Consider the following 13433-nt stretch of genomic DNA (forward strand, 5'->3'; position numbering starts at 1 on the left):
GTGGCAAATTATGAAGCCCTGGTGAAAGTCATGGCCAGGAGGATTAAGGTGCTTCTGCAAATCTTATTGGCCACACAGAAACTTGAACTTTTATTTAAGGGTATAATCACTTTTGTTACCAGGGGTTTAGCTACTAATGGCTTTGTTTTATATTTTTTGAGGGGAAAAAAATAATTCTCACTGCTATATAATCTTTCATCGTGTCAAAACCATGTTTCTTCAGTGTTCAATTGGACATTATGATAAAATCTCAGCAGAAATGTGAGGGGTGTATTCACTTATGTGACATCTGCAAAAAGCTCCTGAAAATATTCTATGAGACAGTAGTGGCAAGCGCCCTCTTCTATGCGGCAGCGTGTTGGGGAGGCAGCGTCAAGAAGAAGGATGCCTCTCGTCTCAATAAACTGGCTTGGAAAGCGAGCTCTGTTGTGGGCAAAGAGCTGGACAGCCTAACAATAGTAGCTGAGAGACGAGCACTGAAAAAGCTGAGGTCAATCATGGACAATCCATCGCATCCACTACACAGCATTATCTCCAGACAGAAGAGCAGTTTCAGCGACAGACTGCTGTCACTGTCTTGTACTACGGACAGACTGAAGAGATCTTTTCTTCCTCATGCCATGAGGCTCTTTAACTCCACCCGGCAGAGTAAAGGCCCACATTAAACCACACCACCTACATTGGATATTACCGAATCTTACTGCAATATGTATTCTGTGTAGCACTATTTAGTTACTCTATATAACACGCTACAGTGGGCATTTGCACGTCACACTGGGTATTTGTATATTGTATTCTTTTGGCTTTATTATTGTACTGTTCTCAGCTCAGGGATGCTGCTGGAAATTTGAATTTCCCTTAGGGGATGAATAAAGTATCTATCTATCTATCTATCTATCTATATATACTGTATGTTTACTCCTTTTCTTTAACGTTGATTATTTATTCCCAATTTTGTAATTTCAAAAGACATAAGCATCTCCTAGCCCCACGAGAGGCGATCAGCACCATCTTCCCTACCTCGCTCCACGTGCTTATCTCCCTTTTACAAACCGAAAAACCAACTTTTAAAAAAGACATGCCACATTTTCCGAACATTAGGAAGTTCTATCCCCATCAAAGCTAATAGTGAAAGTCGAGCCTGTCCTTTCATATTTCTGGCATAAATTTTTATCTGAATTAGGGCTGAACAATTGTGTTAGAGAGAAGAAGTGGATACAGAGAATTTTTTTCCCACATTTTAATTGTGATACTTCTGTTACCGCATCCTAGCCAACCATACTTTGTGAAACCAGTGACGTCTCCCAAGGCCCGCTAGCAGGCGGTGACTCTACAACTCGGAAGCTAATTGGCTTAACCAACAGCTTTTTTTAATACTGATGTTAAGCTAGCAAACTAAGATACATGGTTGCAAAGGTTTTAGGGCTGTAAACTGTCTGTATACAAATGGCCACTTATGGAAACCATTAGAAAAATGTGTAAAATATAGTGTTTGGTTTTTCAGATGGTAAGCAAATTTGACCTGGGACCCCATAAGTCTTAGTGCTATTGTCCCAGCTGTTTTCCATCTAAGATGCCCATGCTCTTTTGCAGGCATTTGATTTCAAAATTCAGGCAAGAATAAAAACCTGTTTCTGTGTATTCAAACTCAAATTACCCAATATTAGTAGCACTTGCAGTGATTATTTCAGTTAAGGACAAAACTTTAGAATGGTACCTTTCAAAAGAAGACCAACACTGACAATATTCTCAGAACAGTTCAAGAACAGCATTTAATTTACTTGGGGTACGTCTTGGATTAGGATTTTAAGTGAATTTTACAGAAAGGTTAAGGTGTTTGCAGCTAGCCAATCAGAATGCAGAACACAATTTACAATTAAAATCCACAAACCGAGTTACAGCGAGGGTTTACTGTATTGCTGTCACTTGGTAATTTTTTATAAAAAAATTCAGATTCAGCTGACTGAATAGAATTTTGTTTTTGTGCTTTTATTGATCCCTGTGTGCTTATCTTTCACTGCAGGTAACATTGTGGGCACCTGTGGGGATCCTGGTACGCCCGTACATGCCAGCAGGGAGGCAGGGAACTTCAAAGTGCGAAGCAAAGTGCGAGTCACCTGCACAGTGGGACACACGCTTTACGGCTCAGCAGAGAGGATCTGCTTTCCGAATGGGACGTGGTCAGGCAGACAGCCATTCTGCAAATGTAAGGCAAAACTCAAAATGACTCCGTGATGTTGTGTTTCCTGGAGTGGGTCAGTTGGTGAGCAGATAATTACTGTACACACACATTTAAATAAACATCTGTTGGTGTCGACATTCCATGTCTTGCCAAGTGTTCAACTCGCGGGACCAGACCGAGTAGAAAAAACAAGCTGAAGAGAGCAGTTCAGTTAAAGACTTTTATCACAAAGTTAAAAAATAAAATAAAACAGAGTATACTCTAGGCCAGTGGATCAGGAGAGCGTTCTCCAACTGAAGGCCATTGAAAATTGCGTCGCCCCTCTCTTTCAAGGAAGAAAATTAAACTTATATTGGCTGTAGTTTTCCGGGCAAGGTGAGAAAGTCACATTTTCACAAACAGACCTTTGTTAAAACTGAACACAGCTGGGTGTTCAAGGTTGGATAAGAGAATGGTAGGCTCAGAGGTACTTGGAAAGATTAATGGGAAAGTACCGCCAGAAAGTAAATACTTCTTTCAAATATTTGAAAAAGCATAATTGTGCATTCATAACAATTAAAGGAGTATTGTAATTATCAAAATAATAAGCTTATGAATAAATAACAAAACTAATACAGCTAGAAAACGCATGCGTTAATTCTTCTAACACATCACATAGGTATTTGAACACCCTGCTAACAGTATTTTCCTATTTCTCCCATTTAGAAATCCATTTAGAGGGGTCTGAAATTTTCACCATAGGTGCATGCCTACTGTGAGAGAGATAGACTAAAAAGAAAAATCAAAAAATCACAATGCATGATTTTCTAGCGATTTATTTGTGTGACATAGCTGCAAATACTGTAGTATTTGAACAAAAAAAAAAAATCAATGTTAATATTTGGTACAGTAGCCTTTTTTGCTATTACAGAGGTCAAACGTTTCCTGTAGTCTTTTCACCAGGTTTCCACACACTGCAGAAGGGATCTTGGCCCACTCCTCCACACAGATCTTTTCTAGATCAGTCAGGTTTTGGGGCTGTCGCTGAGAAACAGAGAGTTTGAGCTCCCTCCAAAGGTTTTCGATTGGGTTCAGGTCTGGAGACTGGCCGGGCCATGCTAGAACCTTGATGTGCTTCTTACGGAGCCACTCCTTGGTTTTCCTATTATATATTTTCCCAATTCCTATTATATATTTATATGTATTCCTCTGGGTCCAAAGCGTGATGTTGATTTCAAACAGTAGATATCACTAGTATAACTACTGTATTTGTATCACTGTAATGTATTTGTTTGACTTTTCATACAGCTGTGCAATGTGGCAACCCTGGAACACCTGCTCATGGCAGTATTTCCCGAATGGATGGTACAACCTTCTCCCACTCCATTGTTTATTCTTGTATGGAAGGTTATTTCCTCTCAGGATTACCCACACGGCAATGTCTGGCTAATGGCACGTGGTCAGGCATACCTCCAAACTGCACAAGTAAGGATTTTATGAAAGGAATTTGCTTAAACCCACATGACATGCTTACCAGCTTTACATTAGTGTAGGAAATATATATAAGATAAGTTGTTATTTTATAAGTTCAAATAAACAAATTGCAGTTCATGGTCCTCGTGGACAAAAAACTTATTCAAGTATTGATAATTATTTTTAAGCAATTAATCAAGAGAGTATAATGAAAATCTATTCATGTATCTAAAACATTTACTATATGTATTCATCTTTTATTTATTTATGTTAAAGGAAATACAACATACAAAATTCTAATTTGTGGGTTTCAAAAAGTGAAAGTGCAAAAAAAACAATATCTGTGTTTTTTTTAGCTAGCTATCTAACTACCTTTTTAGCTTTGAAGCTAGTCATCTTAGTCCTACCCTTTGAGCAATTTGGCAAGCTATTTAGCTTGCTTTTTTACATTTTTTGCATGCTATCTAGCAAACGTTTTCCTTTTTGTTAGTTATAAAGGTAAATTTTGGCGTCCTTAGCTAGCTAGTTAGTTTTTTAGCTTTCTATCTGGCTATTTAGATAGTGTTTTACTCTTTTAACCTGCTATTGAGGGCAAAAGATAATTCCGGTGTGTGCTTCTCACCGCATGTTTTTTTCCTGGACCACACCGGGTATTAGGACTTTGAATAAAATAGAGCTGGAGAGAAGCAATGCATTTGAGAACATATTACAAAGTTTCAAATAAATACAAAACAGAGTGCACTCTGTTAAAGTCAACGGGATGTGCCCTCCCACCAAGATGCTTGGAGTACGATTCCCAGAAAGTCGTCGACAAATGATTTGCCCCTTCTCTTTTATAGGAGAAAGGCGTGGATTATGCAAAATGGAACATGAAAAAACCTCTCCTGGGAACTCGCATTCCTAGATAAAAAATGATCTCAATGAACAAGAGACTTTTGTTGAAACTTCTCATAGCTGGATTTTGAAGGTTGTATGTTAAACTATGGCTGAAGCATCAGATACGTGGATAAACATAAGTGCATTTATAACAACTAAAATAGTTTTTTTTTTATTGAATCCATGCTGTGATGATCAAATAATAAACTTGATATAGCTGGAAAAGTCATGTTATGGTGACAACATACTCAGTGACACATTTTAATAATCTAACACTATCTAGCTCCCTTTTAGTTTTTTACCTTTTTGCCTTTCTAGCAAACCATCAAGCTGGCATTTTAGCTATTTAGCAAGCCATCCAGCTAAGTTGCTATTTAAGAAATGCCTGTCAAACTGGAATTAGAAATATAAAGTAGCTCTTAGCATGAAAAAGATTGGATACCGCTGTTCTATTTAATATTGATACCATAAAACAATGTGATGACTTACTTTGAGCTTCACTGAGTATCAACTCCTAATTTTTTACAATATTTATTATAATTCCTGTTTTATCTCTAATGCAGTCATCACTTGTGGGGACCCAGGAATCCCAGCAAATGGGATGAGATATGGTGATGACCTCACAGTGGGACACAACATCACATTTGTGTGCCAACTGGGTTTTGCAATGATCGGAGGGGACCACAAAATCACCAGGACCTGTACCAATAATGGCACGTGGTCTGGTGCCATTCCAGCATGCAAGGGTAAGTTCCATTTACCCTCACATTGCATTATAAAATGATTGTAAAGCCTATAAACAATAGTTTGTCAAATAACAAACATAATACTTATAAATGTATGCTATACACCTGCATCTATATCCTTTTTCTATAAAGTGAAAAAAAGGGATCTTTGTTGTTTAAGAGACATGAGCCACCTTCCATTGACTTCTGCTCTGTAGATCATCTTCAACATTCGCGCCTCATCCATCCTGTCCATGTGTCCAAACCAACCGAGTACTCTCTTATCCACACGCTTGCTCAGTTCCACTACTACTCCAGTTCTGTCTCTTACAATTTTATTTCTCAATCTATCCAATCTTGACACTCCTAACATACTCCTCAAACACTTCATCTCATAGACATTTAATTTCCTTCTCAAATCTGTGTTCAGGCTCCAAGTCTCTGAAAGCATACAACACAGTCGGCACAATCGCACCCTCATACAGTCCCCTCTTGACATCCATACTCATACTCTTGTTGCTCATCACTCTCCTCAGAGCACCCAAAACCTTTCTTCCTTGATTCACCAAACTGAATTACGGGTTTTGAAATAGGGTTGGGGAGAGTGTTGCAGCTAAAGTTGGGTGTAGGTTTAGGGTTAGGAACTATAGTTTGAGCTCTATGTTAGGGCTCCAAACTGAATGTAGCTTTAGGTTTACAGGTTTATACAGTAGGTAGGGTGACTTTTTGCAACAAGGTCAGGGCTAGTGTTACAGCAAGTGTCAAGTGTAGGGTTAAGGTTAGGAGCTAGGGTTTGGGCTGTAAGTTAGGGTTTGAAACCAATTTAAGGGTTCGTAATATCAGTTGGCTTAGGGTTAGAGTTTGAAAATAAAGTTTAGGCTCCTTATTAGGGGTATTAAACTATATCAACAGTTCTGAAATAGGCTCTGGGCTAGTGTTACAGCTCGAGTAAGGTGTAGCTTTAGGGTTAGGAACTAAAATTGAAGCTCTATATTGGGCCACTAAACTAAATGTAGAGTTTCAAAATAGGTTTAGAGCTAGGGTTACAATTTGAAACAGGGTCAGGGCTAGGGTTACAGCTAGTGTGAGGTGTAGGGTTAGGAGCAAGGGTTTGGGCTGTAAATTAAGTTTTTAATCTGATTTTTGTTTTTGAGGATCGGAAAGTGCTTGAATTTTGGATAGAGTGCTTGTAGTTGCTTGAAATTGTAGCTTTGTTTCCCAGGAGTCTCACTCAATAGACCACGCAGTAAATGAAGAAAAATAAATCAAGTCTTCTTAATAATGACGCTGACACGCCTTCTCTGGTGGCTTTGCTTTGCCATTACATTTCTTCTTCCCTTGTGACTAACAGCAGCTGGCATTAGTTTGTATGCCTTTGTCATTGCCTCCTAGTGTAGCACCCAAAAGGACAGGTTAAAAGACCAAGATGGCGAGTACTAGATCGATTGGAGAATTGGTTTTGTGAGCGCCATGAAAAGGTGTACGTACCGTGAGTAAATGAAAACATGATGACTGTTTTTCCCACAGTGGTTACGTGTCCGACTCCTCCGTCCATCACTAACAGCTTGGTGGAGGGCTCAGTGTGGGAATGGGGAACCAGTGTGAGTTATACTTGTCTGTCGGGCTACCAACTGTCCTTCCCTGCTGTCATCACCTGCACAGGGAATGGGACCTGGAGTGGAGACCTGCCTCAGTGCTTGCGTAAGAACTTCATAATTCTAACCCAGGGGTCTCCAACCTTTTTTAGTATGAGACCTACTTTTTGTTACTAATTAGTACAAAGAGCACCCAGTCTGATATGAATTTCTAAAAGAGCAATTTAGCTAGACGGTTTGCTAAATAGCTTAAAAGGTAGCTTGGTAGTTAGCTAGAAGGGTAAAAATAAAAGGGAGCTGTCAACATAACTAAAAGCTAAGTGAGTTGTCTGTCTCTGTGTGTAAAAGCCATCTAAATAGTTGTATAGTAAGCTAACAAAAAGCTAGACAGCTAGCCAGAAAGGAGGCAAAAAATAGCTTCATAATTACCCAAAAAAGATAAAATGTCAGCTAGATATCATGCAAAAATGTAAAAAGATATTTAGATAGCTTGCTAATTAGCTAAAAAGGTAGCCTGATAGTTGGAACCTGGAAAGGTAAGCAGGTGAACTAAAAGGGAGCTAGATAGCTAGCTCAAAAAAGTAAAAAGACATTTACAGGATATAGCAGGATAGAAGGTTAAAAGAAAAATCTAAATTGCTAGATAGAAAGGAGGCCAAAATATGCCATCATAACAAAAAAAAGATAAAATGTCAGCTAGATAGCATGGACAAATGTAAAATGCTACCTAGATATTTCGCTAAATAGCTAAAGAGGCAGGAAGATAGCCAACTGCGACGCTAAAAAGGTAGCCAGGTACCAGCTTAAAAAACTGCACATTTTTGCTCATTCGGGTTATAATAGCAAAAATTGGAATTCAGTTTTTGTATTTCCTGTCAAATAAATCAACAAAAGATGAATAAATACATCAATAGATTATTATTCTATTCTTGTAATTAATTGCCTAAAAATAATTATCATCATTTGAAGTTTTTATTTTCGTCCATGAATCCCATGACTGGAATTTATACAACAAATTTCTAAAAGAACAACCTATCATGTTATTACTATGTTATTACCGGGTTAGTTATTAAAAATAGGCTTAAATAGACTCAGTCAACCATTAAAATTTTTTTTTTACTAGAGAATCCCAATGAACCACCATTGGTGACTTTTTTTTTTTTTTTTCAAAACAGTGCTGTGGGCACCTCAAGGGGCACCCTGGTGCCTGTGGGCACATGATGAAGACTCCTGTTATAACCTCATTATGATATGTGTTGTGGTCAAAGTAGGGCCCAAGCCTTCATGGGGCCCTAAGAAAATGTTTATTTTTGGGGCCCCCTGTTACTTGATCATTTGCATTACGAACTATAACAAATTCCATGTTCTGTTTTTCTTATTTGCACCTAGGATACCTTGTATTAAAATTATAGACTTTAGCATTTGGCATTTTTCAGCACAATAGGGGGCGCAGCAGAGGCCACCCGCGCCCTATCGTGCGGTACGCCCTGCGTATGTGTTGAATACAGAAAAAGAACTAGCCAATTAACACGGTGCGCCCTATAGTCGTGAAAACATGGTATCTTTTTTCCCCTTGTCATTTCAGCCATGTTCTGTGGGGATCCTGGCACGCCTGCTAAAGGACGACGAGAGGGGCGCAGCTTCATCTTTAAATCAGAGGTCACATTCAATTGCATTCCCCAGTTTGTGTTAGTAGGATCAAGTACCCGCCTATGCCAGGAGGATGGCACTTGGAGTGGATCACCGCCTCGATGCATCGGTACTAAACACCGTCTCAACTGATGTGCCCTGTTCTCTTCCATGGGACTAAGCGTTCACGCAAAGTTTATCAGCATCGCTTGAAACAACAACCTAACCATTGTCAAAACCTGACTTCCTATCAAGTTACATTTTGCTGAGTTTCCGGCAATAGTCAATTATGTTTTCACATTTTGATGAATTGGCCAGTGGAATATATACTTTTGCACTGGGAGTACTATTGGCAAAAATATTGACTTGATATATTTGCAAAGTATTTGAATGTAACACCAGATTTTTGTGCAACCCGAGAGAATATTTTTTCATGTAAAAGTAAATACTTAGACTCCTGAGAAGTTTGATAAGACAAGAGAAGCAAAGAATGTCAAGTTGTTATATATATATATATATATATATATATATATATATAATTTTTATAAGAGGGTCAAAATTGGGGCCTGGGGGACAGTTGCCGCCCCCAGAATGCTAGTTTGAGGCCCCCCGCCTTTTTATGAAAGTAAAAAAGACAGTGTGTATTATTTTCCCACTAGATGTCGCTGTATAACAAGTGCTGAAACCACAACGGAAGAAGACAAAATACAGTGATTCAAAATGACCAAAACATATTACTTTTGAAAAGAAGGGAAATAAGAAAAAAAGTAAAAAACGAAAAGAGAAAAGTAAAACAAAAAGAGTTATGACGAAAAGTAAAACTCAAAAAGGAGAAAAATGACAAACAAGAAAAAAGAGAAAAAGGAAAAAAGAAAGAAACATTTTTTTTCCTCTCATTTTTATCTTTTTTTTTAGTTGTTTTTGTTTCCTTTTTATTTCTGCTTTCTTTTTTTCTTTTTCTAATTTCATCTTCCCTTTTCTATTCAATTAAGAAAACATATATATATATATATATATATATATATATATATATATATTTGTCCCTTCTTTTGATCTTCCTTTGAGGAATGCTGGGTAAAATTTGGAAGAAAATGGGTGCTTTTTGCTCACTTTCAGTCTCCGTAGTTTGTAGTCTTCTTTTGAAACCTGTTTGCACTGCTCATTACAGCGACATCTAGTGGGAAAATATTAAACCCTGTTTTTTTCAGCTCTATTTTTGTGGAAAACCCCATTTGGCCCAACCTCACCCAGATCCTGGCTTCAACTCAATTGAGTTTGAGACTCCTGTTTATAACCATTTTCAAGCAGAAATAAACTTGTTTAACACACTGTGCAAAGGCAGAAACTTACTGAAAGTATCGTAAAAGGTGCATCCACCAGTTTAACGGCGGGGACAATGTCCTCCATTACCCACGCCCGTACCTCTCAGGTACCCCTAGCCCCACCCTAGTCTATTCAGATCCAGCTCACAAGCAAGCTTACTTTTGTTTACTCAATCTCGTGTTGATATAGACTTTGAATTACCACGTCTAAAATGCACAGAGTGAACCCTTGTTGTTCTAACCCGCATGCACTGTACTGGAATTCTGGCCACAATTGCTAGGGATTTAATTTGGCAATTTTGAGCCAGGATCTTTAGGCGCTGTTTTTTCCTTTAAAAATGTACTGGGTGCGAGTTATACTCAAGTACACTCTATAATCCGGAATTTACGGTATTTCTGTAAAGATACATTTTGTTGTTGTTTGTTTTCACTTTGTTGAACTGACATTAAATCACAAAGGTATTCACGTTTTAAAATCTATGTGATACATGCTATAAACGTACAATTACTTTCCTAGTATCCTCTTACTTTTCAAATAAATTGTATCTTAATTTTTTTAGAGCCTACAAAAACAACCTGTGAAAATCCAGGAGTGCCCGATCATGGCTTCATGAATTACTCAACTGGTTTTAAGGTATTTCTATTTTTCCAAACGTTTTACACCTTTTTTTGCTAAAAGCACTATTTGCCCCATTTTGTGTGTGTTTATCCATGTGTGCGTTAGGGTCTGGCGCGTCTCCGTCCATCAGAGGGCGCCTAATCAATTTGTAATTGGGATAAGTGTGTCCAATCACCCCACAATTGTCCCTAATTAGCCTCACTCATCATAAGGACTTTTGGACAACAGATTTTTATTCTCCATTTTCATTTTCCTCCGTCACCTTTTACCAGTATGTCCTGCTTTCTTAGGTTTGTTTTCTGGTTCTGACAGTTTTATTGTTGTTTTTGACCGTTTGCTTCTTACTTTGTGGATACATTTGTGATTAAACACCATCATTTTTGAGCACCTTGCCTTTTCCTGCATTCTGGTCAACAGCAAACCACAACAGTGAGCGAGTGAGTGAGGTTGTACACATTAGTCTCCTGTTTGTCGCCGGGGTTGTGTTCCAAAAAGTGACCCGTGATAGCCAAAATCCGGAAAGTAAAAACATGTTTTCCATTTTTTTTTTTTTTTATAAAATACTTTTATTGATTGAAACCAAAGAAAGAGGCCTTGGGCGGCGTTTGTTTAACAAATAAACGTACTGTAGTGAATAAACTTTTTTTTCTCCAAATAGCTTCAGTACTGTCACATAATAGTTTTAAAATAATCTTGCTTGTGTAGCGTTTTTGTTCCGAGTTAAGAAGGATTTCTGAGTGCCGATTACAGTTACCTCAGATTACCCAGAGAAGGTCGCCAAAGGTCTACTAGAAAAACTTGAACTGACATAAATTTATTAAATGAATAGTTTATTTTACTGATCGCTGTGTTTTTATTCAAAGGTGGGCAGCAGAGTGGATTTCCAGTGCCAACAAGGTCATATCCTGCAGGGTTCCATCACACGACTCTGTTTACCCGATCTCACCTGGACCGGCAGCCAGCCTAGCTGTATCCGTAAGTAATGTAACGTGTCGTTTTGTGTGGGAAACACAAATACTTGGGGGGGGAAATTTGCAGGGGAGTCGAAATTAGGCACTACAGCGGCAGACGCATGCGCACAATAGCATCAAACGCTCGCTTCGTTTGCAAAGAAATAAACAATACCGAGATAGAGGCTACCGCGGCGAACTCGTTTGACTTGATTGATTTGCCGTTTCGTGATAGTCGCTGTATACCGGATGGTACCCATAGTTGACAAATTTGCGTTTTTCCGTATAGACTTTCTTGTACGCCGTACAAGTCTTCAAATGCATAATAAACGTACTTTGTACGGCAAAAACGTACAGGTTGACAGGTATGGTATTTTTCTAATTTTTACTTCCACAAATCATCAATTTCAGCCAGACAAAATGTCCACCAATTATGTTACAGTTCTCTTTCATTATTATCGGTATAATCAATGAAGAGGGTGGTTCAGGTATTCACAAGTTGTTGTTGTTCATTCTATATCCGTCACGACCGGTACAAGCAGGGGACCCAAACGCGTAACGTTTCACACAATGCTTAATTAAGGGACCGGGGAAGTCGGGGCGAGAGGAAAAATACAGCAACCTGGTGCTCACTGGGCAGGAGTAGCACGAAGCCATCGCGAACGAAGCGTTTTCGGAGATCGGAATAAGTCGAGCTGTCTGGACGGGAGACGGAGTGTGGTCGGAGAACAAGTCGGATAGCCGGGACGACTGGAACGAAGCTTGGATTGGGGATCGATACAGGAAACAGAATCACGATATGGGTAGCCGGGACAGGAGAAGGGAGCTTGGATCGGGGCTCAATACAGGTAACAGGTCGGGATCAAAACGGGAGCCAGAGTCAGAAGTGCTTGCCTTGCATGCGCTGAGGTTTGCAGATGGACTGACAAGGAGTGAATGAGAAAGACGTGTTTAAATAGGAGGGGAACTAATCAGCAGCAGCTGGGACTAAACGAGTCAGCGCAGGTGAGAGTAATGGGCAAATCATGACAATATCACGCATCAAACATTGGTTTGCTGTTTGGAATCACGTATTTTCCCATTAAATTGCACTTTGAAGTGTGATTACATCAATGAAGGTAGTGCATTATATCAGGGGTCTCCAACCTGGTGCCCACAGGAACCACCTTTCCCCCTGAGGACAGCTGAAGTGCCCACTTACCTGTTCTGAAAATAGCTCACCAGTGCAGGGTCATTGTGATTTTATAGTAAAACGATTATTTATTGAATTAGTGCGTCTGCGTCACACCCTACTTCCTATTCCTTTCTTGTTCCCTATTTTTCGTTCCTTTATATCCTCTCTTTTTATTTTCTTCATTTTCTTTATCTCTTGTTGTACTTCTAATAACAAAGTAAGTAGTGCAAGATAGGTTTTTGGTTTAGAAATGCATATCAGACTGGGTGCCCTTTGCGCTAATAAGTAGCTCTCGGCTTGTGGAATGTATGTTTGTTTCTCAGTCTCTGTACACACACTTATTTTTCTGCAATCTACCTCCTCTCCAGCTCATTCATGCAACCAACCTCGCAACCCACCCAACTCTGACGTGATGGTTCTGGACCTTGCCTCCTACGGTTACACATTGGTTTACAGTTGTCAACCAGGATACTTCCTTTCTGGGGGTTCAGAGCATCGCTTCTGCCGGTCTGATGGCAGCTGGAGCGGCAAAGTGCCTGTTTGCAGAGGTAAGGTGACGACAGAGTTTTGCAATGCTAGTGTACAATAGGGTTTGAATCCTTGAATTTTAATGTTGCGTTTTCAAGGTCAGGAAAATACTTGAATTTTGGGTAAAGAGCTTGCAAATGCTTGAGATTGTTTCCATTGTAATGATTTTTGACGATAGACAACGCAATAAACGAAGACATTTTTTTAAGAAGTGAGTGAGAATGATGCAGACACGCCTGCTCTGGTGGCTTGTCATTATGGTGTTGTCACTTGAACAGTCACTGCCCCCTAGCGGTCGTACCCAACTGGACAGCTGTATTTAAGAAACCAGCTTTTTTGCCATGGCTCACTAAGGGCCCGGTCACACAACCGTTTGCGTCT

The 13433-nt window shown here is 39.3% G+C and overlaps 1 protein-coding gene across 1 annotated transcript in view; it reads left to right on the forward strand.

Annotated features, from left to right (window-relative positions):
• The window catches only part of LOC148371529 (CUB and sushi domain-containing protein 3-like), a 290824-nt gene that overhangs the window by 260561 nt on the left and 16830 nt on the right, over positions 1–13433 (forward strand). Inside the window, exons 57-64 of the mRNA XM_088326066.1 lie at positions 2024–2206; positions 3470–3646; positions 5074–5256; positions 6763–6936; positions 8416–8589; positions 10342–10415; positions 11264–11375; positions 12893–13072. Of these exons, the coding sequence (XP_088182192.1) occupies positions 2024–2206; positions 3470–3646; positions 5074–5256; positions 6763–6936; positions 8416–8589; positions 10342–10415; positions 11264–11375; positions 12893–13072 (1257 nt within the window). The remainder of the gene's footprint in view (positions 1–2023; positions 2207–3469; positions 3647–5073; positions 5257–6762; positions 6937–8415; positions 8590–10341; positions 10416–11263; positions 11376–12892; positions 13073–13433) is intronic.

Source organism: Urocampus carinirostris, chromosome 2 (genome assembly GCF_059441175.1).
Source record: "Urocampus carinirostris isolate Australia breed hairy pipefish chromosome 2, RoL_Ucar_1.0, whole genome shotgun sequence".
NCBI classification, from domain to species: domain Eukaryota; kingdom Metazoa; phylum Chordata; class Actinopteri; order Syngnathiformes; family Syngnathidae; genus Urocampus; species Urocampus carinirostris.